The following is a 21365-nucleotide window of genomic DNA, read 5'->3' on the forward strand; positions in this document are numbered from 1 at the left end:
ATAAATGCTGGAGAGGCTGTGGAGAAAAGGGAACCCTTGTACACTGTTGGTGGGAATGTAAATTGGTGCAGCCACCATGGAGAACAGTATGGAGGTTCTTTAAAAAACTGAAAATAGAGTTACCATATGATCCAGCAATCTCATTCCTGGGCATATATCCAGAAAAGATGAAAACTCTAATTTGAAAAGATACATGTACCCCAGTGTTCACAGCAACACTATTTACAGTAGCCAAGGCATGGAAATAACCTAAATGTCCATCGACACTTGGATAAAGATGATGTGGCATATATACACAATGGAATATTACTCAGCCATAAAAAAAGAATGAAGTAATGCCATTTGCAGCAACATGGAAGGACCTGGAGAGTATCATACTAGATGAAGTAAGTCAGACAAAGACAAATATCATATGATATCATTTATAGGTGGAATGTAAAAAAATGATACAAATGAATTTATTTACAAAACAGAAACAGATTCACAGACAGAGAGAACAAATTTATGATTACCAGAGGGGGAAAGGGGGAAGGGATTAATTAGGAGTTTGGGATTAACTGATACATACTACTATATATAAAATAGATAAACAACAATTTCCTACTGTATAGCACAGGGAACTATATTCAATATCTTGTAATAAATTATAATGGAAAAGAATCTGAAAGATTACATATATATATATGTAATCACTTTGCTGTATACCTAAAACTAACACATAAGTCAACTATATTTCAGTTTAAAAAAATGTTAAAAAATGTTTAATCAGGGAGGCCCTGATTCCCAGACTTTGGGACCCTGGATTGGTAAATTCCAAAACTAATTTGGAAACCAACAGAGAGTTATTTTGTCTCATTAATACATACTATCACCTTCATTTCATAGAATAAAGGGCATCTTAATAATTTATAGGTTAGAAGGAAATAATAGCACAATATAGAGCATTCCTTTCATAGAGAAGACAGCTGACCACTTTACCCAGATCATCTGTGCGTATGCTCCACACACACGCATGGACACACTAGACAAATACGCACAGACACTGTGCATTGGGATGCTTCCTAAATTGCCCTTGGAATCTTTTATCATCATTAAATAAGCGAGCTATTCAGAGTTGACCGTGTGAGAAGCTGCTTGAGGCAGATTACCACTTTGCATTCAAAGAATCGCCCTCAAAACTTTCTATTTGGGAGTCACAATTGAAATCGCCGTTGGTTTTCTTTCCCGGTGATACCTTCATCCTCACGTCATGGGTCTCTTGATGGGTTACTTGACAGGCCTCTTACTGTAATAACTGTTTACCTGTTTGAGGCATCGTTCCCCTTAGGGCTCCCTATGTGAATTTTGTGCTCGCTGCATAGCTGAAATTTTCAGCCAGAGCGTTCCAGACATTGCCCTTACATTGATTGTGCCCAGCCGTTTTCCTGTGATATGGTAACAAACGGGCGGAAATGCAATTCTGCTTATGTAATGCCACATTGTCCTTACTTTTCTCAGTTCCCTATTTGCATTTCCTGTCTCTTTGACAAGCACTGGCCCATAAACTGATATTTGGAGGCTGCAGGGCTGGGTGAACAATAGTAGCCAAAGTCCAGAGCCAAAAACAGAAGTTTAGAACGAGGATGCTGAGAGCGAGGGGCGGCCACATAGGCAAAGGGCTGGGGTCTGGGTGAATACAGGAGCAGGCACACACCTGGGTGATTGGGGACGGGCCACAGGGGGCCCACAAAGGGGGATGGGGGACCTAGAGAACCCTCAACAGGCCCTGCAGGAGCTGGTGGAACTCCCCATGCTTCCCCAGTCTTTCCTCAGCTGGCTGCCTCCAGGCAGACTGGCCTCCCGGTCACCTGCACAGAGGACCTCCTTCTCCTCTTCCTGTGCCTTCTGCACAGGTCCACTCTGCCTGGAGCCCCTCCATCCTGAGCCCCAGCCCCACCATTTTCTGCCTGGCCCCCTTGTGTGCATCCTTCAAATGGAACGTGTGCTGTCTTCTTTCACACAGGTGAACATAAACTTGGCACTCAGTAGAGGCACCTTCTTTACAGCCCTGAGCCCTGAAGCTCGCAGAATGGATGTGAGGTAGAGAGAGAAGGAGGGGGCAAAGATGGCTGCAGAGTTTCTGGTTGAGCAGCTGGGAATATGGAGTTTCTAGCAGATAAAATGGGATGACTGGGTGGGGGGCAGGTTTGGAAGGGACCATCAGGAACTGAGCTCTAGGTGTGTTACATTTGAGATGCCCACTAGACATTCAAAGGAGCATGTCGGGTAGGCTGTCAGATATACATGTTTGGAGTTCAGGGAAGAGGACTGAGCTAGAGAAATAAATTTCAGAGCCATCAGCATAAGGCTGGTATTTAAGATCACTTTTTGGATGAGATCATGTGGGATTTGACTCTCAAAGGCCTTCAGCCTGGGACATCAGATCCTGCCATCTGGCCTTGACCACCACTTAACCTCACTCCCTCCCCTCCAGCTGTGTACCCGTCCTAACAGCTCCAGCAGACCTCTCCCCCTTCCTCCTCACTCTGCGTATTTCCACAGCTTTCCACCTTCGCCTGCCGTTGACTGCTCCTTATCCTTCGTGGACCAGCGTATGCATCCTTACTCTCTGTGAAGAACAACTATTACTATTCTCACTATTACAATAGCACTTCGACTATGTGTATTGAAATCCTGGGGCAAATTATTTCACACTAGATTATAATACCTGTGTCACTGATAAATATTTTGAAATATTATCCAATGCGTTTTCTGCTTGGCAGTTCCCTCTTTAAAGCCTCATCTCTGAAGCTTAGTACCTCAGGGAAGAAATAATACAAAGCAAAAGCAAAAACCAAACAAACAGCAAAAACAAAGGGTTAACTTCTTGGCTTTAAGTTTTCAAATTTCACTATTAAAAATCCATGGCATCAAGGGACCAAGAGGACAAGCCATACGTTGGGAGAAAATATTTGCAAGCGACAGTGCCTGGCCCATGGGAGTGTGTAAATAGATGTGACCCTGTGTCCCAGGTAATTGGGACTAGGGTAGACCTGACTGTTACTGAGTCTTTCGGATTCTCTCCTCCTGAGTCTGGAATTGGGGCTTAGGGATACTTGTTTGTGTCCGCAGGTCATTGGAACTGATGGGATAAAGGCGGGCTAAGGATACCATCATGGCAGCCCCATTAGATTGTGAACAGGGAGGTTCTGTTAGAAAGGACGAAGGATCTAGGCAGACATAGGGAGAAGGAGTAACAGGAGGACATGTGACCCTGGAAAAACCCTGGGAATTCTCCTGCCTTGTGACTGCTCCCATGAGAATCCCCATTTGTTCTATGAATTCCCTCTTTTGCCCAAGCTAGTTTTGAGTGCATTTCTGTTACTGACAAACCAAATGATTGTTGACCACCAGTGTCTGCATCCCCTCCAGGCTGTGAGCATCTTCAGGGAAGAACTGACTCTGTTCAGCTCACTAAATCCAGGAGACTGGCCAGAACTCCCAGTGAGGGATTGAAGGAACAGCCATTACCCATAGAATAGCAGGGCTCTGTCCATCAGAATGTTCTGCGGAACTCTGGGAATCCTATTTGGGAGTTTTGTATAGTGAAGTTACAAGCATTTCATTTGGAGTTTGACGCGTCTGACCCCCACTTACCACAATGTGATTTAGGAAGCCTCAGTTTCCATAGTTGTAATATGGGGGTCACAGTGCCTGCTTTACAGGGTCGATGTTGGTATTGAGTGAAATGATTTATGCAGAAGGATCTAGCCCAGTGCCTGGCACAGAGGAAATGCCCGGTGAATGGAAATTAGCATGATTTCTAACTGCTATTGAGAATTGACATTATTCATTCAAAAAATATTTCTTGGGTACCTACTGTGCCCTGGAATGGTGGAAAGAGAGACCCTCTTGATTAGGGAGGGTATTGAAAGAATCACACTTTGGCTCTGTCATTATGTGCCTCCGAGTAATAAAAACAGTTCTGCACCTGCTTATGGTTTCTTTGTTTCAACAGCACCATTTGTGGTTATGCTAGGTTTATTTTCCACCTCCTTCCAGTCAAACTCTTGTGAACGAGAGCCAGCCACATTTATACACCTGTCCCACAAACGTGTTCATCCCACCTGCCCGCCTTCTGCTCCGACAAGCATCTGGGTTCAGTCTGAGAGCACAGATCAGATCAAAAACTGTGCAGATCAGAGGAAAGTTCTGTTAAGCCAGCAAGGCTGGTAACTGATGGGAGTTTACCTTCCCTCTCTCAAAGCAGAATCAATCCGTTCTAGTTTCTACAGATCAATACCAGAGAACAGCCTTAGGAGCAATGATGTGTTTATTAATTGAGAGACCCCTTAAGGAGGACCAGAAAGGACAAAGGGGTGTGGTGGCGATCTCAGGGTCAGGATGCTGCTGGACTTGGTCCCTTACCTGCATAGGCTTGGCCTGTTGAGCAGAGAGCTCCGAGCTGTTTCCCATTCTCTGCCCATTTCTCCCAGAACAAGTGCTGTTTGTGGTGTTGACCACCCTTCGGGATCTCATCACGTCTGAAATATACTGACTTTTTCCCCCTGAATATAAAGGTTATGTATATTCATTATTAAAATTAAAAAAAAATCTTAATTGCCTTCCTCTCTGATAAGGGAACAGTGATTATTTTGTGTGTGTGTGTGTGTGTCTGTGTGTGTGTGTACACATATATATAGTCAGTTTACAATGTTGTGTCAATTTCTGGTGTACAGCACAATGCTTCAGTCATCCATGAACATTTCATTTTCATGTTCTTTTTCACCATAAGTTAGTACAAGATATTAAATATAGTTCCCTACACTATACAGTATGAACTTGCTGTTTATCTATTTTATACAGAATTAGTATCTGCAAATCTCAAACTCCCAATCTATCCCTTCCCACCCCTTTCCCTCTCTGGTAACCATAAGTTTGTTTTCTATGTCTGCAAAGCTGTTTCTGTTTTGTAAATAAGTTCATTTGTCTTTTTTTAGATTCCACATATAAGTGATATCATATGGTATTTTTCTTTCTCTTTCTAGCTTATTTCACTTAGAATGACGATCTCTAGGTCCATCCATGTTGCTGCCAGGGGCATTATTTTATTATTTTTTATGGCTGAGTAGTATTCCATTGTATAAATATACCATAGCTTCTTTATCCAGTCATCTATTGATGGGCATTTAGGTTGTTTCCATGTCTTGGCTATTGTAAATAGTGCTGCTATGAACATTGGGGTGCATGTATCTTTTTGAAATAAGGTTCCTGCTGGATATATGCCCAGGAGTGAGATTGCTGGATCATAGTAGTAATCTATTTTTAGTCTTTTGAGGACTCTCCATACTATTGTCCATAATGGCTGTACCAAACTACACTCCCACCAAAGGTGTAGAAGAGTTCCCTTTTCTCCACACCCTCTCCAGCATTTCTTGTTTGTGGATTTTTTAATGATGGCCATTCTGACTGGTGTGAGGTGATAACCTCATTGTAGTTTTGATTGCATTTTTCTGATAATTAGCAACACTGAGCATTTTTTCATGTGCCTATTGGCCAAAACAGAGATTATTTTTTATTTTATTTTTTCCCCAGCTTTACTGAAGTATAATTGACACATAGCACTGTGTAAGTTTAAGGTGTACAACACGATGATTTGACAGACGTATATATTGTGCAGTGATCCCACAATTACCGTGAGAGCACATCTCCCACCTCATGTAGTTACCATTTGTGTGTGTGTGGTGAGAACTTGTAACATCTACTCTCTTAGCAGCTTTCTGGTGTACAGTACAGATGGTTCACTATAGTCACCATGCTGTACATTAGATCCCTAGAGCTTACTTATCTTATAACTTGAAGTCTGAACCCTTGGACCACCTTCACCCATCCTCCCACCCTGCCCCTGGCAACCACTAGTCCACTCTCTGTTTCTATGAGTTTACTGTTTTTAGGTTCCACCTATAGGTGAGCTCACACCGTATTTGCCTTTCTCTGTCTGATTTACTTTACGGATCATGTTATCCTCAAAGTTCATCCGTGCTGTCACAAATGGTAGGATTTCCTTCTTTTTTATAGCAGAACAATACTCCATTTTAAAGATCTATATCTATATCTATCTCACACTTTATCCATTTTTCCATCCCAGGCACTTAGGTTTTTTCCATGTCCTGGCTATTGTGAATAATTGTGAGACCCTGTTTTCATTTCTTTTGGATATATATCCAGAAGTAGGATTGCTTGTTCTATTTTTAATTTTCTTTGGAACCTCTGTACTGTTTTCCGAGGAAACAGTGATTTTTATTGGCCTGGCAGCATGGGCAACCTCGGGCCATGACTGACAAAGCCAATTTCTTAGCCTTCCTTACAGTAGGAGTGGCCAAGTGACCCGTTTCTGGCCCTTGGGATTATAGCAGGTCTGCTTGGGAGTTTCTGGGAAAGATTTTGCTCCCTCCCCCTCCCGGCTCCTCTGCCACGAAAGACGAGGCCATGACATCTGAAGCTGTGCCCGTGAGGCAACAAACACGAGTGTAAAAGAAAACCATCCGAGGACCTCAGCAAAGGATGGAAGGACGTAATAAAAGACAAAATATAGACATACAGACGATCTCTAACTTACGATGATTCAACTTACAATTTTTCGACTTCACAATGGTGCAAGAATGATGTGCATTCAGTAGAAACCATACTTCGAATTTTGAATTTTTCTCTTTCCTGGATCAGTGATGGTAGGATACTCTCAGGTGGTGCTGGGCAGAGGCAGTGAGCCACGGCTCCAGTCAACCACGTGATCATGAGGGTGAACCACCAATGCACTTACAACCATTCTGTACCCAGACAACTATCGTGTTTTTCACTTTCAGTATAGTATTCAATAAATTACATGAGTTATTCAGCATTTTATTAAAAATGGGCTTTGTGATGGATGATTTTGCCCAATTGTAGGCTAACATAAGTGTTCTGGGCACTTTAAGGTAGGCTGGGCTAAAGCTATGATGTTCAGTGATATATTAAATGTATTTTCAACTTATGATATTTTCAATTTATGATGGATTTATTGGTATATAACCGCATTATAAGCTGAGAAAGATCTGTAGATATGCTAAAATTGAAGATGCAAGCCTCTCCCCAGATATAGCCACTGATAAACTGTTAATTTTGGTATACATTTTTGTATGCATATATTAATACATATAAATAATCACAAATATATATAAAATTAATGGTCCCATAGAATAAATGCATTCTTTTCTATAACCTGCTTTTTTTACTTAATAAATTACCATGGTATATTTCCATGTTGTACAGCTTTTTTTTTAACGACTTAATCTTCTATTGTTAGACATTTAGGATGTATCCAGTATTGTTTCATTATAAGCAATGCCGAAATAATTATCCTTGAACATACATCTGTGTGCACTTGCCTGATTGTTTACTCTGGATAATTATCAGACATGGACAAAGCGTATGCACGTATTAAATGTTGCCACATCCATCTATTAAGCAAATGTTTATTGAGGGGCTAGTATGTGTGGCACATATATACTTGATGAACAGACACCTTGGTGGAGCTTTTAGTCTGGTGAGGAGACTGACAGTTGAATAAGTAAACAAATAGTAAATCGTTACAAATTGTGATGAGTGATAAGCAGGAAGTGAACTGATACTGGATGAAAACTCTGAGCATCTGCTTAAATAGATCAGTGAAGGCCTCCAAGGAGGTGACATTTAAGCACAGAGTTAAGGATGAGAAAGGCCCAGGCCCTGTAAAGATGGAGAGGTGTGCTTTAGATGAAATCCCTCAGGGAAGAAAGGGCTTTGATTAAGAATCTAAAAGAAGACAAGTGTGGCTGGAACAACCGAGAAGAGGATGGAGGTGCAGGCAAGGTCTAGACAACACGAGATCTTCTGAGTCATGCTGGAGCATTTGAATTTTATTTTATTTTATGGAGAGTCATTGGAGAGCTTTAAGCAAGGGAATGACTTGCTGCATTTTATCATTATTATTACTTAGTGATCACTCTAGATGCTCTTTTCCATTGTTTGGATGGAGGCCAAGCCAGGAGATCAGTAAGGAAGTTACTGTAGTGGTCTAGGCAAGACCATATGATTTGGAGTAGGATATTGGTAGATACAAATAGATCAGTGGATAGAAACAAAGCATTTATAAACAGAAGCTTATATTAGTGGCCTGCAATTATTTACTGAAGTTTTACATTATATATTAATATGTTAGAGCAATATTATTACTGCTCTAACAGATATCATAATATAATATAAAACTTTACATTTTATATATTCATTATTACTAAGAATGTTCTTGTAATAATAATTTAATATAATATTATTCAGTTTAAAAAATTTCCTGGATATTTTCCCTTATTTCTTTATTTATTTCCTGTATAAGTTTTAAAATAATTTTGTCATGTTCCATTGCACACCAGCCCCAAATCATATTGGTTCTTTGATTTGGATTCCACTAAATATAGAAATTGAGTTGGGGAGATATGACATCTTTGCAATAATGAGATTTCCTGCCCAGGGATTTGTTATGTTTTTCCTTTAACCAAGGACTTATTTTTTATGTCCTTCAGGAAGGTTTTATAGTTTTATTCTAAGGGCCTTGCCATTTCTTGTCAAGCTTATGCCTGGGTGTTTTATAGTATTCACTGCTAATGGAATATAATCTTTTAAAAAAGGTTATACTTTCTAAATGGAAATCACAGGTATTTAATGTTGTATTTAGGGGATCCTATAAGTAGTACCTCTCTTCCTTTTCTGAATTTGGAGGAAACTGAGGCATAGGTACAGAAAAGAGACATAGGAGATTAAAATGCTACCTTCATTACAGATAAAGTTGACTGGAAAATGTAGCTTTTGATCTCTAGCCAAATGGATTTGCTGTATTTCTCCCTGAATTGGATAGATTTACCTGTCTAGAAGCAGGCAGTGCTGGACAGTAGTATCTCTCTGCCCCAGAAACAGGTCCGCTTACCACATAGTGGAGAGCACGTGAAAATATTTGCTATCTACAGTCAGCCAAAGCCCAAAAGAGAACTCAGAAGCATCTATTCATGTTCAATTCTTTCTCCCAAACTCACTAATCAGAAAAGTCATTCATTATCCCCTGGCGTGTAGAGACGCCACAAGTCTTTTTCTTTTTTTCTCCATTTTTTTTTTTTTTAAGAATAGTTCAAATCATCCCCTTTTTTTCTTTTTAGTAGAGGTACTGGGGATTGAACCCAGGACCTTGTGCATGCTAAGCATGTGCCCTACCACTGAGCTATGCCCACCCCTGCCACAGGTCTTTTTCTAATAGAAGCCTTCTCCCTTAACATTTAGGAAAGCCATTGGTTTTGGTTTTTATCTTATAACTAGCTACTTTGCTCTCTAAGATTTTTAGTTGATTCCCTTCAATTTTTATTTTTAGGTATGCATTTACATCATGAACAAATAATGACAATTTTGGCTCTTCCTTTCCATTATTTGTATTTCTTATTTATTTTTCTTATCTTATTGCATTGGCTTTAGTTTGTAGCAATTATAGCAGGCAAATTTTTGTTTTGTTTCTGACTTAAATGAGAATAACTTTAGTATTTCACCATTAAATATATTTGCTCATGGCATCTGATAAATAAACTTGGTCATGTTAAAAAGTTTAAATTTTCTTCCTAGTTTAAGAGTGCTTTAGAAAATTACAAGCAACTGGTGTTGAGTTTATCAAATATTTTTAAAGTGTCTTTCCTGTTGATAATATCCTGTGATTTATTTTTCTTTAAGAATGCAGTGAATTTAGACTCCTTAATGTTGAATCATCCTTGCACTTTTGGAATAAATCATGCTTGATCATGGTGAATTTTGACTTGTTCTACAGCAAGTTAGATTCGAATTGCTAAAATTTTATTTAGTAGTTTTGCAACTACTATATACTTAAGTGGATTGGTCTATAAGAGCAGTGATTGACATATTAGAGATTAATTGGTGACCTTTGAAAAGGTGATCCTGGCTCAGATGAGTTTGGGAAATGACAGATTAATCAGGTTTCTTTACTCTTGGACTTCACAGAGACCTTAATATACTAATACTGTGAGTCTCCAAAATGTAGACTCTAAATGACATGCAGCACTTTCTCAAGTTATTTGACTGCAGAACCTCCTTTTTAAAAACACATTATTAAATTCTCTGGGGACTAGTATTCTGTAACTGATCTGTAATTCTCCTTTTTGGTGTTATCTCTGTCAGATTTTGGTATCAGAGTTATGCTAAACTTGGGAAGTGAAATGGAAAACGTTTACCCCCGCTGTATAACAGTTTAAATAACATAGGGATTATCTATGCCTTAATAGTTTGATAGAACTTGCCTGTAAAACCATCTGAACCAGTGGCATTTCTCAGTGATGCGGATGCTTGGAATGCACACACTGGCAAGGTTTCCCAATAGGACATTTTCCCCAACAGCCCGTTCCTCCTGGTGTCCTTTCCTTTAGGGTCAGACAGCTATTTTAGAAAAGCGGGAAGGTGTGAAAATTACAGTTGATGCTGATCACTTCTGCACGGTCCTCAGCTCTAAACGCTCCAGACTCCTGAGGAGAGTTCTTTGAAAGAGCATGCTGTCCTCTGCCTGGGGGTGCCTTGCTGGGGTTATGTAGGCATTTTTGGTTAAGGCAGAGTCGGCTTCCACTTTTCACACTAGCCACTGTAGCTGAGGGTCAAGCTCTGGACCCCTTTGTTAATCCAGCGCCATTTATCCTCTGGCTTGTACCTTTTCGAAAACCAAGTACTGTCGGGCAGCACTTCTGCTTCAGCCGCTCCTTGTAGTTGCACCTCCCCGAGGCCAGCCCCGTAGTCTTGGCTCTAGGCATCTGTGGGTGGATCATTTGGCCAGCATAATGGGGAGGCAGAGAACTGCTAGGAGATTGGGGTCAGTTTGAGAGGCCTGGTATTAGCCGTGGGGACCTGGGCCTGGCTAAGCTTGTGTTGGGTCAGCTGGGGCAGTGAGGTCTCCTGAATGGAATGAGCTGAGCCAGAGGATTGGCCTAGGGGTAGAGCTGGGTGTCCCTGCTGGAGGCCGTGTGTATGCGTGTGTAATGGTTATCCCAGGCTCTAAGAGGCCGGGGGCTTCCAGGGATCTAAGGCTGTGCAGAAGGACTGGTTTAGGATACAGTGAGGCCTAGGAGAGCTGAGGGGGCTGCGGGTCCCTGGAAGAGACCAACTTGGGGGAGGGGGTAATTGGGGCCCAGGCTCCAAGAGGCCTGGGGCTCCCGGGCGTCTGGGCTGGGCTGGGGGCCGCCTGCGGGCTCAGTGAGGCCGGGTCGGCGCTCTGCCCAGCACTAACGGGCCGGGCTGTGGGGGAGGCCGGGGGAAGGCGGGGTGCTGGCCGGGGCGGCGGCGCGGGCTCCGGACACGAGGGATCCCGCTCCCTCCTCCCGCCCGAGCCTCCCCCGGAGCCAGCGCCAGAGCCGGGAGGCCGGGAGCCCGGCCCGCCGCCGCGGCCCGCGGAGGGAGCGGCTGCTGCCGTTGTCGCCGCCGCCGCCAGGCCGCGCCCCGCCCCTGCCGCCGCCGCCGCCGCCGCTCCCCGGTGAGGCTCGCGCTCGAGCTGCGGCGCCGGCCCCGCCGCCTGGGCCCCGGGCCCGGCCCCTTCCGCGCCGCCCGGGCGATGAGAAGCTGCTTCTGCGTGAGACGGAGCCGGGATCCGCCGCCGCCGCAGCCGCCGCCGCCGCCGCCGCCGCCCCAGCGGGGAACAGTTAAGTGAGGCCGGGCGGGCCGGGCGCCGCGGAGGCTCGGCCGAGCCGGCCCTGCTGCCCCGGCGGGCGGGCGGGCGCGGGCCCCGGGCCGAGGGGCGGGAGGGCGGGCGGAGCCGGGCCGCGCCGGGCCGCGCCGAGGCCTGCGGGCTCCGTGCCCGGCCTGCCGCAGGGACAGGCCCGGCGGCCTCCGCCCGGCCCTGCGCGCGCCGCGGCTTCGCGTCCCTGGCTTGGCTTTGCGGCTGCAGGCGGGAGGGAGCTCGGGGACCGCGTGGAAGCATTGGCCCCCGGGCTGGGGCAGGTGAGGGCCCGTGAGAGGTGAGGCGCCCCACCTGTGCGGAGGCGCGGCGGTCACCTGCACAGACTGGGGCAGTCGTTCCACTGGCCCGGCCCTAGGGGTCCAGCTCCCTGAGGTCACGTGGGTGCCGGCCAGATTGCACCTGAGCCTCAGGCCTGATCTGGGGTGCCGCCTCATCTGTGACCTGGGCGTAGCAGAGAGGATACCCAAACTCCAAGGCACCTGGCTGTAAGGTGAGGTGCCCGGCCTGGGCACCCAAGACCCTGAGTACCCATCCTCAAACGGTGGTGAGCATGTCAGTGAGCACCCCACGGGGACCTCGGCGCCAGTGAGGCTGAGGGGCAGGGTCGCCTTGAAGAAGCAGACCCATGAGCATCTTTGTCCTCTTTGTTACCAACACACAACTCTTTCTAAATCCTCAGCCTTTTTGATCATTAAAAATATGACTCTTCTGTTCCCTGTCCCTCAGCAGCCTCTTCAGCAAAGCACAGAGGAAGGGCACCGGAGGGCAAAAGGCAAAGGGCCATTGCCCCTTATCTGCTCCCTGCCCCCACCCACGAGCCAGCCCCCACTCAGATTTCTGCCACAAAGACAACAGGCCACAGTCTCTTTAGGGGCCTTTGTCTCTGGTGGTTCCTTCTCAGTATAATCTCATTGTACATTTCTCGACAGCTGGCTGGATCTCATCTGGTTTTAACAGGGCAAGAAAATCTTATCAGCTGCACCAGGAAAGCCCTAGAAAAGTTAGGAGATAAGCTCTGTGGAACCCTAGACTAACTCACTCAGTGTGCTCAGAAGGTTAGTTACAGGAGACAGGTGACAGCTTTCTTGCTCATGGGAAATTGAGCCGGGTATTTCAAGATACTGTGCCATGCATAGAATATTTAAATGGGGCCTCTGAGAGATGAGGCCTTTTCTGGGACCTGGGCACCAAGACCCATGTGAAGTAGTTGACATAGCAATTACTGGTTCATTTGAGCCCAGAATCATCTCTAATCCACATTTTTCATTCCTTCCTTCTGGCTTTTAGGCCACACTCCTGATTGGCGCTGAAGGCATTTTTCCTGCCCTGCCTCCCTCCTGCTGCTGGGCTTTCCCCACTTCTAGCTGGAACAGTGCACCATGATTAAATGCAAGGGCTTTAGAATTAGACTTCTGCTTCACCTTCGGCTTTCCTACTGTGTGTTCTTGGGCAAATTAATGAACTTTTCTGAACCTCAGTTTCCTCATCTGTAGAGTGATGCTAATGTTAATAATCTATCTCATAGGATTATGGTGAGAAATAAATGAAATATTACTCAGCTCCATGCTGGCCACAGGGCAAGTGGTCAATAAAAATTAGTGGTTATTATTAAGGGCTTCTTAGCTGATTAATTGGAAAAGTAGCTTCTCTCTTTTTTTTTTTTTTAGAGTGTCTTTCTGTTTGTGGTTATTAAGTTCCTCTTAGGGCCACCAGGAAGGAATGGTAGAGTAGAAAGCACACTAGGCTTGGAATTTGAAAGCTCAGTTTAACCTCCTGGAACCCAGGTGACCCTAACAAGTCATGGAATCTCACAGATCCTTTCTGAACCCCCATTTCCTTATTTGTAAAAGTGGCCTAAGGATAAAACCCACCCCTAAGGCTGAATGAGCTAATCTGTGTGAATGTGTGTGACGCTATGGAGGGCATGGGCGGTCCTCACTAAATTTAAGTGGGAATCTAGTGGCAGACTCCAGTCTTGTGGGTCTGCTATTTTAACAATTTCTTGTAGGGGAGGGGCTATAAGAAAAACAGCATATGAATACCTTGCTTTTGTACATGTGACAAAACCATACAACCATGTGAACACATTGCTGGATCCCCTCTCAGGGCCTTGGAAGGTTAATCTCTAGACATTTCATGGCAGATTTGCTTCTGGCGCTTCAAAATCCTAGTGTCCCTCTGCCTTAGCAGGTTGGAAGTGCTCCATGCTTCATGCTCAAAGAGCAGCATCCTTTCCACACTGGAAAGTAATGATGGTGTTGGAGTCAAGCATGGGAAATGTCAAAGGTGCTATTATGATGATGAAGATAACAAATGACTACGTGGCTGGATGTGGTGGGCCGAGAACACTGCGTTTAGTTGGCTGCGGTTGAGTGAGCAGTCTCGTTTGCTGGTTGGGTTGTGGGGGCAGAGGCCTGGGTTCCTTGAATGAGCTGCCTCTCCCCAGGCTGCTCTTTCTGTCTGCAGCCCTCCCTGGCCCGCGTTTCCCTGGCCCCACTGGCTCTCCTTGGCCTCCTGCTCGCTGGGCCGCCCTTGGGAGTTGTGGTTTCCCCGCCTTGTCTGTACTGTTTGCATGGGGCTTGCCGGCATCAGATCCCTTCTCCCCAGCTGCTTGGGAGGCAGAGCCACCGCAGGGTGTGCTTGACATTACCTCCTTGTTGAGGACATCCTGTGAGCATGTGTGGGTTTACTTGACACACTTCTGGCGAGTTGCAGAGCTTGTCCAGGCTGAAATGTGAGAGGCCATGGGGTCACATAGTTGAGCTTCGTAGCTCACACTCCCCTGAAGACCGGAGGGCCACCTTGCTGGGCCTGTGGCTAAAATCAACACAGGATCATTCTACACACACTTTTTTTTTTTTTTTAGATACTGATCAGCACAGCAAAATGTTCAGAAGACTATCATTTGATCCTTTAGGAGAGAGAAATAAATGAATTCTTTATCAGCTAAATATCCCTAGGATGTTTATTAAAATGCAGAACCCAGGGCCTCCTACCCAGACCTTAAATCAGAATATCTGGGGAAGGGACCCCAGAATCTGCATGTTTAACAAGAATCTTGGGTTGTACTTATGTGTACTGAAATTTAAGAACCACAATTGTATATGCTTTTTTAAAAAATTGTAAAATACACATAATGTAAAATTTACCACCTTAATCATTTTTAAGTGTCAGTAGCATTAAGTACATTCACGTTATTGTGTGGCTAATTTCTGGAACTTTTTCATTGTGCAAAACTGAAACTGTACAGTTGACCTTTGAACTACATGGGTATGAACTGTGCAGGTCCACTTATACGTGGATTGTTTTCAATAATAATCGTACTCCAGTACTACACCATCATGGTTGGTTGAATCCCCAGATGTGGAGCCACAGATGCAGAGGAACCTTGTATTTGGAGGGCCACCTATAAGGTATACTGAGATTTTCGACTGCTCGGAGGGTTGGCACTCCTAACTCCCGTGTTGTTCAAGGGTCAACTGTACTCATTAAACAACTCCCATTCCCCCCTCCCCCAGGCTCTAGCAACTACCATTCTACTTTCTATGAATTTGAGTACTCTAAGTACCTCATATAAATGGAATCATATAGTATTTGGCTTTTTATGACTGCCTTATTTCACTTAGCATAATGTCCTCTAGGGTCATCCGCAAAGTAGCATGTGTCGGAATTTCCTTCCTTTTTAAGGCTGTATAATACTCCATTGTATGGATATACCACACTCTGCTTACCCAGTCATTTGTCTGTGGACACCTGGGTTGCTTCCACCTTCTGGCTGTCATGAATAATGCTGCTGTGAACATGTATGTACAAATATCTCTTCCAGACCCTGTTCTCAGTTCTTTTGGGTATATATCCAGAAATGGAATTGCCAGGTCATATAGTAATTCTATTTTTAATTTTTTGAGGAATCACCATACTGTTTTCCATGGTGGTTACATTTCCATTTCTACCAACAGTGCACCAGGTTTCCAATTTTTCTACATCTTCGCCAACACTTAGTTTCTGGTTTTTAGGTTGGTAGTGGCCATCCTAATGTGTATGAGATGATTATTGTGGTTTTGGTTTACATTCCCCTAATGAGTAATGACGTTGAGCATCTTTTCGTATGCTTGTTGGCCATTTGTATGTCACTTTTGGAGAAATGTCTTTTCAAGTCTTTTCCCCATTTTTGGGTTTTTTTTTTTCATTCAGTTATTTGCTGTTTGTTGTTGCTGAGTTGTAGGAGTTCTTTACAGATTTGGATTTTAACCCCCTTATCAGATACATGATTTGCAAATATTTTCTCCCATCTTTTAGTTATCTTTTTCACTCTGTTGATAGTATCTTTTGATGCAAGTTCTACAAGTTCTTTATATATACATTAAAGCTCTGTAAAGAAAATATTATTATCCATTATTCCAACTTTATAGGAGTGGTAACTCAGGCCCATTTCAGTTGACTTGCCTGGGGTCACACACCTGCATCAGAGCTGCAACTCAAGTCCAAAGCCTGCACCCTTGCCATTCCTCTGCCTTATCTCCCATTTTCCCTCTGAGCTAGTAACATGAAGAGGCCCCGTGGGGTCTGCAGGAAGTGGCATTGGTTTGAGAAGCATTCAGTTATAGAAGAGGAAATATGGACCAAAGATTTGGAAATCGCTTCCTTCCAACCACTGGGTTGCTCCTTCCTGTAGATCCACATCATTACTTAGACTTTGGAAGCAGCAGAGAAGTGCAGACAGGTTTTTAACGGTTTTATCTGTTTGTCTGATTAAGCATTTCATAAGCTTGTTTCAGAGCCCATGTGCTGCTCACAGTTCCCAGACAGTCCAGGCTTGTTCACGCTACCGTTGGTGGCACGTCTTCTGCCTGCAGTACTTTCAGTAGTCCGCACGCCTCATCTTTCAGGGGGACCAGCTCTATGGCAGCCCTTCTCTCATGTCTCCCTGACTCCCTTCCTTTCAGGACATTTCCTCCAGCCTGTGAGCCCCACAGCGGGTGGCCATGTCCTGTTCGTCGCTGTGTCACCCAGCACAGGGCACCGCGCCTGGGCTGTGCATCATCTAGTCTCCGCCCCAGCCCAGAGCAGTTAGATCAGAACCTGGGGTTGGGATGGGCAGCTGTAATTTTCCCAAACGCCACAGAGGAGTCTTCTTTGCAGCCAGCCTGGAGACCCACTGGTTCCTGCCGGGCCCCTATCCAGTCTGCTTGAGCTGAGTCACACCCACTTCTGGAGATGCATGGAGTGCTGCGGTCCCACCTCCCTTCCTCGGCAGGTGGCCCATCCCTGGAATTGTGGGGCATCAGTGATCCCAGCATGGCACTCTCACTGGAAGGGGCCCGACAGGTCTGCTCTCAGCATTGCCCCTGCTGCTTTACGTGCCCTCCTTAACGCAATGAAACATGACTGATTGTGAGAGGAGGACAGGACTTCATTCAGCCATCCTTCCTTCCACCCATCCATCTTTCTGTAATCTATCTGTTGAGTACTCACTGTGGGCTAGGCACTGTGGTGGACATAACACCTTGGACCAACTTATGTTCTGCTTGGGAAAGTGTGCTAACCTTCTGAGAGGCAAGACTGTGTTTGTGTAGGTGTGTGTGTGCACGTGTGTGTGTGTGTGTGCGCACATGTGTGTGCTGAGGCCAGGTCCTTGAACACATCAGGATTCTTAGTGACAGCACCTGTCTGGCTGGGCAGTGGGGAAGGTTTGGGGTGAATGGGAGATGTGACCCAGGTTTTGAAGGGTAGGGTGGGTACCATAGAGGAGGAATTGGGTGCTCTTGGAAAACCTGTGCTGGGGAGGGAAAGATGGGAGGACTTATTCTGAGGCTGTTCTCTATGGATGATGAGCTTCAGGTTCCTTCTCTTCACTCATTTATTCACTCATCAAACATCTAATGAGTTCCTACTACCTTGTACTCAGAGTTTGGACTGTGGACCAGCTGTTTCAGCATCACCTGGATCTTGTTAGAAATGCAGGTTTTCAGGCCCCACCCTCGACCTACTGAAGCAGTATCTCTGGGAGTGGGTTTAAGAATCTCTGTTTTAACAAATTCTCCAGGTGACTCATGCATGCTAGAGTTCAAGAACGCCTCCTCCAGAATGTTGGGGTTTCCCCCTCCATCATTGCTCCATGCTCAGCACAGGTCTCTCCGTAACCATCTGTGGGCTGACTGTTATGTACCGGTCCTGTTAGGTACTGGAATGTGAGAGATGCCTCAGGGGGAGGATGGCAGTGTCAGCCAGGTTTGAGGTATTAACAGGACATGTGGGTGACATTAGCCAGCAGGGCACTAGATACACACGTGTCTCAGGAGAAAAGTCCAGGCCATGGAGGGACACTGGAAGTCATAAGCAAACAGCTAGAATGACTATATGACCAAACATATGAAAAGAAACTCTCGAGACCCATGTGAAAGTCAGGGGGGCAGGCGGTGATGGGGCGTGTCTGCTAACATGAAGCAAGTGCTCCGATGATTGTGGCCTGGGAGCCCATTTGCCCAGCGTTGAGGTGACCTGTTAGCACTTTCACTCTTCAGACACTGGCTATCAGGCCAAGATTGTGACTCATTTTATGTCACTGAACATCAAGAGAACATTGCTCTTGGGGCCTCCTGCGACGGTTTCATTTGTAGGGCATCTGCGTTCTGTTTGGGTCCCCTTTCTTCCTTCTCTCCAGGGGACAATATGGCACTAAGATCTGAAGGGAGTGGGTGGAGACAACCTTCCTTTGTAGTAATTGTGAGCAAGGTGGGGTAGGACTCACAGTGTACTGGAGAAAAGCCCCTCCTCCCCAGCACCAAGTTCCCTGGTTTTGCAGAGATGGGCCTGTAGGGGCAGGCCTTGGCCACAGCAGTGCTGTAAAACTTGATCCGGATTTATTTTTGGAGAATGAATTCTGGGATCTAGCATTGCACTGTTTGGGCCACAACAATCCAAACCCCAGGCCTGCCTCACATGGTTTATGGAAAATCTGTTTGGTAATCAAATGGTTAATATCAGTCTGAGCATAGGTCTGATGGAGTGGGTGCATTTATACACCAGATTCTCCTATTAGAAGTGATAGACCTTCACTGGAAAAAAGGAAGTGCTCACCATTGTTAGTTCCCTAGCTGGAACATTCTTTGTGATCTAGGAGAGCTTAGGAAAATATTTGCTTTAGTTCCCCAATATCTTAGCAGCTGTCCCAGCAGCCTTGGCCTGTTGCCACTAGATTCCACTCAACAGGGTTTGTCAGAATGATTTGGTTTCTGACTGGTCACTAGATAAGTGTTCTAGACCGAAGTACTGGAGGCCCCAGGATGCTCTCCTGAGGTTCCATGGTGGACACCTCTCAGCCCGTGTACACTGTCCCCTCTGGGTGGCCCCAAGAGCCAACTGGCCATTTGCCTGGGTGCTGCATGGGCCCTGGCCTCTGCTTGCAGTCTCCTGAGAAGGTAAGTCTCTGCACCTGTGTGTTTGTGTGTTGTGGGTGCATTGTTGAAGCCAGGCCACTGGCTCCCTCCCCTGTCCTTCTTTCTCCTGCTTAAGATTTGTTAGCAGAATGTTGTCAGTAATCATGGGCCAACAGAGGAGGGCGAGGGTTCCTGCATCCCTTGCTGCCCCTGGCAAACAGGCAGAGAGCTGCCCCATGAGGCCAGAGCAGCAGCTTTGCTGGGGGCCAGACACTTCCAGTGGAGGCCCTGCTTTCCAGTTGTTTCCCACAGTGAGCGAAATACTTACCCACTGCTCTTCCCCAGACTGCGAGCTGGTTCACATGGGCAGACAGTTTGTCTTTTGTGCCCTTGACTTTGGATTTCCAGACAGTCCTATCACTACTTCATCCTTCTGTAGGGACTTAATTAACCCACTGGTTTTGTCATTCCACTTACAGTAGCCTAATTTAACCTGCCCCCTCAACACTTTGAAATTACTCTCTCCAGTTGTGTGCAAGTCACGCCTTCAGCCCTGGTGGGCAGCACTTCTGAGCTGGCCTTCCTCACAGGGAGGCCCCTCCAGGTCCCCGCTGTGCCTCCTTTGAAGGCAGCACCCCCTCCCCCTGCCTCCCCACAGTTGTCCCCCCCCGCAAAGCACTTTAAACTTCTCAGCCTGCACCCACCCTGCCGCTGGAAAGGCCTCGGTGGAGAGAGGTCTGAGCTCTGTTAGTTGGGTTTTGATTTCAGTACAGGAGTTGATAAAACGAGATAAACCCCAGGCTCACAGGGCCGGGGAAATTAAACAGAGATGATATCAAAGTTCCCCTGAGTTTTCAACTGTGATACAGTAGCTTAGTTTTCTCCCAGACTGGGGCCGGGAGGCACGCCTTTGATTCTGAAACAATGTTCAGCATCAGTTAAGCCCAGCACCACTGACTTTTAGGGATTAAGCACACTGTTGTAGTAATTCTTTGATCAGCTACAAGGGAGCAGTGTGCTGTCTGTATGAAAGGGCTTTATAGTTAAAGTTCATTTCTCTGTGAACCTAGGATGACAGCATTGGCGAGGTGCTGCAGTGCTGGAAGCTGGGGCCTCCCCCAGGCGTCGTTTGCAGCATTGCAGGCACACGCTGGAAGGTTTTCTCTTACCCAGCGTTGGATAGAACTCATTGAGCATGACACACCTCATCCTAACTGACCCCATCTAGTCCCAGTATGTAACACACACACACACACACACACACACACACACACACACACACACACACACACACACACACAGCCCTGTGTCGGGGCAAACATAGGCACAGCTGCCCAGAGCGAGGCTATGTAGCCCCCAGCCTTGGAAATGATCTGAATGAGGAGACTGGCTGCACACTCGGGGTACAGGCTGGGATGGGGATTGGGACCAGATGAGATTTAATTAAGAGGACTAGCTCAAGGTCAATGTTGCCACTGCACTCTCCCCGAGCCCCAGAGCAGACGTGACACCCGGGTGCTGCTACCATCTTCTTTCTTACCTGGCATCTACTGGGAACTGATTTAGCGGCAGGTTGGGTCAATCCTATGGTTTTCAGAAAACTCAATATCCATTCTTGTTATCTAAAATATTGGGTCAATGTTTGGCTTTTCCTGTGGAGACCCTCCTTGCAGCCACAGCTGGGATAGTAGAAGTTTCCCCAAATTGCCTCCCCTCTTCACTCCTGGTTGGCTCTGTGACTTCCAGTTGGTAATGGAGCCCCGTGTACCGTTGATCGTGCTCACACCGGGCCATACATCAACCTATTCCCTCCTGTGCAGGACTCGGATCTCCCTCATTAGGCCTAAATTTACCTCCATCCTACACAAACATGGCTTTAGCTCATTTTTATTGTTGTAAATTATTTATGAGGGAAATGTTGAATCTTGAAACTGAGGTGTGAGGAAAATTAATCCCATGTTACTTCTGTCTTTTTGTACTTTTCTCCCCCTTGCTTCCCTTATTGGGCTACAGCTAGACAAAGAGGAGTTTTGGCATTTTAAAATATAGTTGATGTTGAAACTGCTTTCTCTATCAGATACTGAATGGGAAGGTGGTCTCTGTTCAGTGTTATGGAAAGCAGACCAGACTGAGGAGGGAGGGCTAGAGGTGCGGATCAGCTCTGCTGTCTGCTGGCTCATTTTGTCTGAGAACTCTGGGCCTCTGTTTTCTCTCCTGTAAAACAG

General features: G+C 45.7%; 1 protein-coding gene across 9 annotated transcripts in view; it reads left to right on the forward strand.

The window, feature by feature from the left end:
• The first annotated feature begins 11565 nt into the window (after nucleotides 1-11565).
• The window catches only part of MVB12B (multivesicular body subunit 12B), a 163928-nt gene continuing 154128 nt past the window's right edge, over nucleotides 11566-21365 (forward strand). For 3 of the 9 annotated variants that reach the window (XM_064490521.1, XM_031450475.2, XM_031450474.2), the window contains exon 1: nucleotides 16125-19182. In XM_064490521.1, coding sequence (XP_064346591.1) covers nucleotides 19066-19182 — 117 coding nt within the window. In that variant the 5' untranslated portion in view covers nucleotides 16125-19065. Of the gene's footprint in view, nucleotides 11723-16114; nucleotides 19183-21365 lie in introns of those variants that run through there. The other 6 variants (XM_064490516.1, XM_064490517.1, XM_064490518.1 and 3 more) reach the window with 5 other exon arrangements.

This window comes from Camelus dromedarius, chromosome 10 (genome assembly GCF_036321535.1).
Source record: "Camelus dromedarius isolate mCamDro1 chromosome 10, mCamDro1.pat, whole genome shotgun sequence".
In the NCBI taxonomy this organism is placed as follows: domain Eukaryota; kingdom Metazoa; phylum Chordata; class Mammalia; order Artiodactyla; family Camelidae; genus Camelus; species Camelus dromedarius.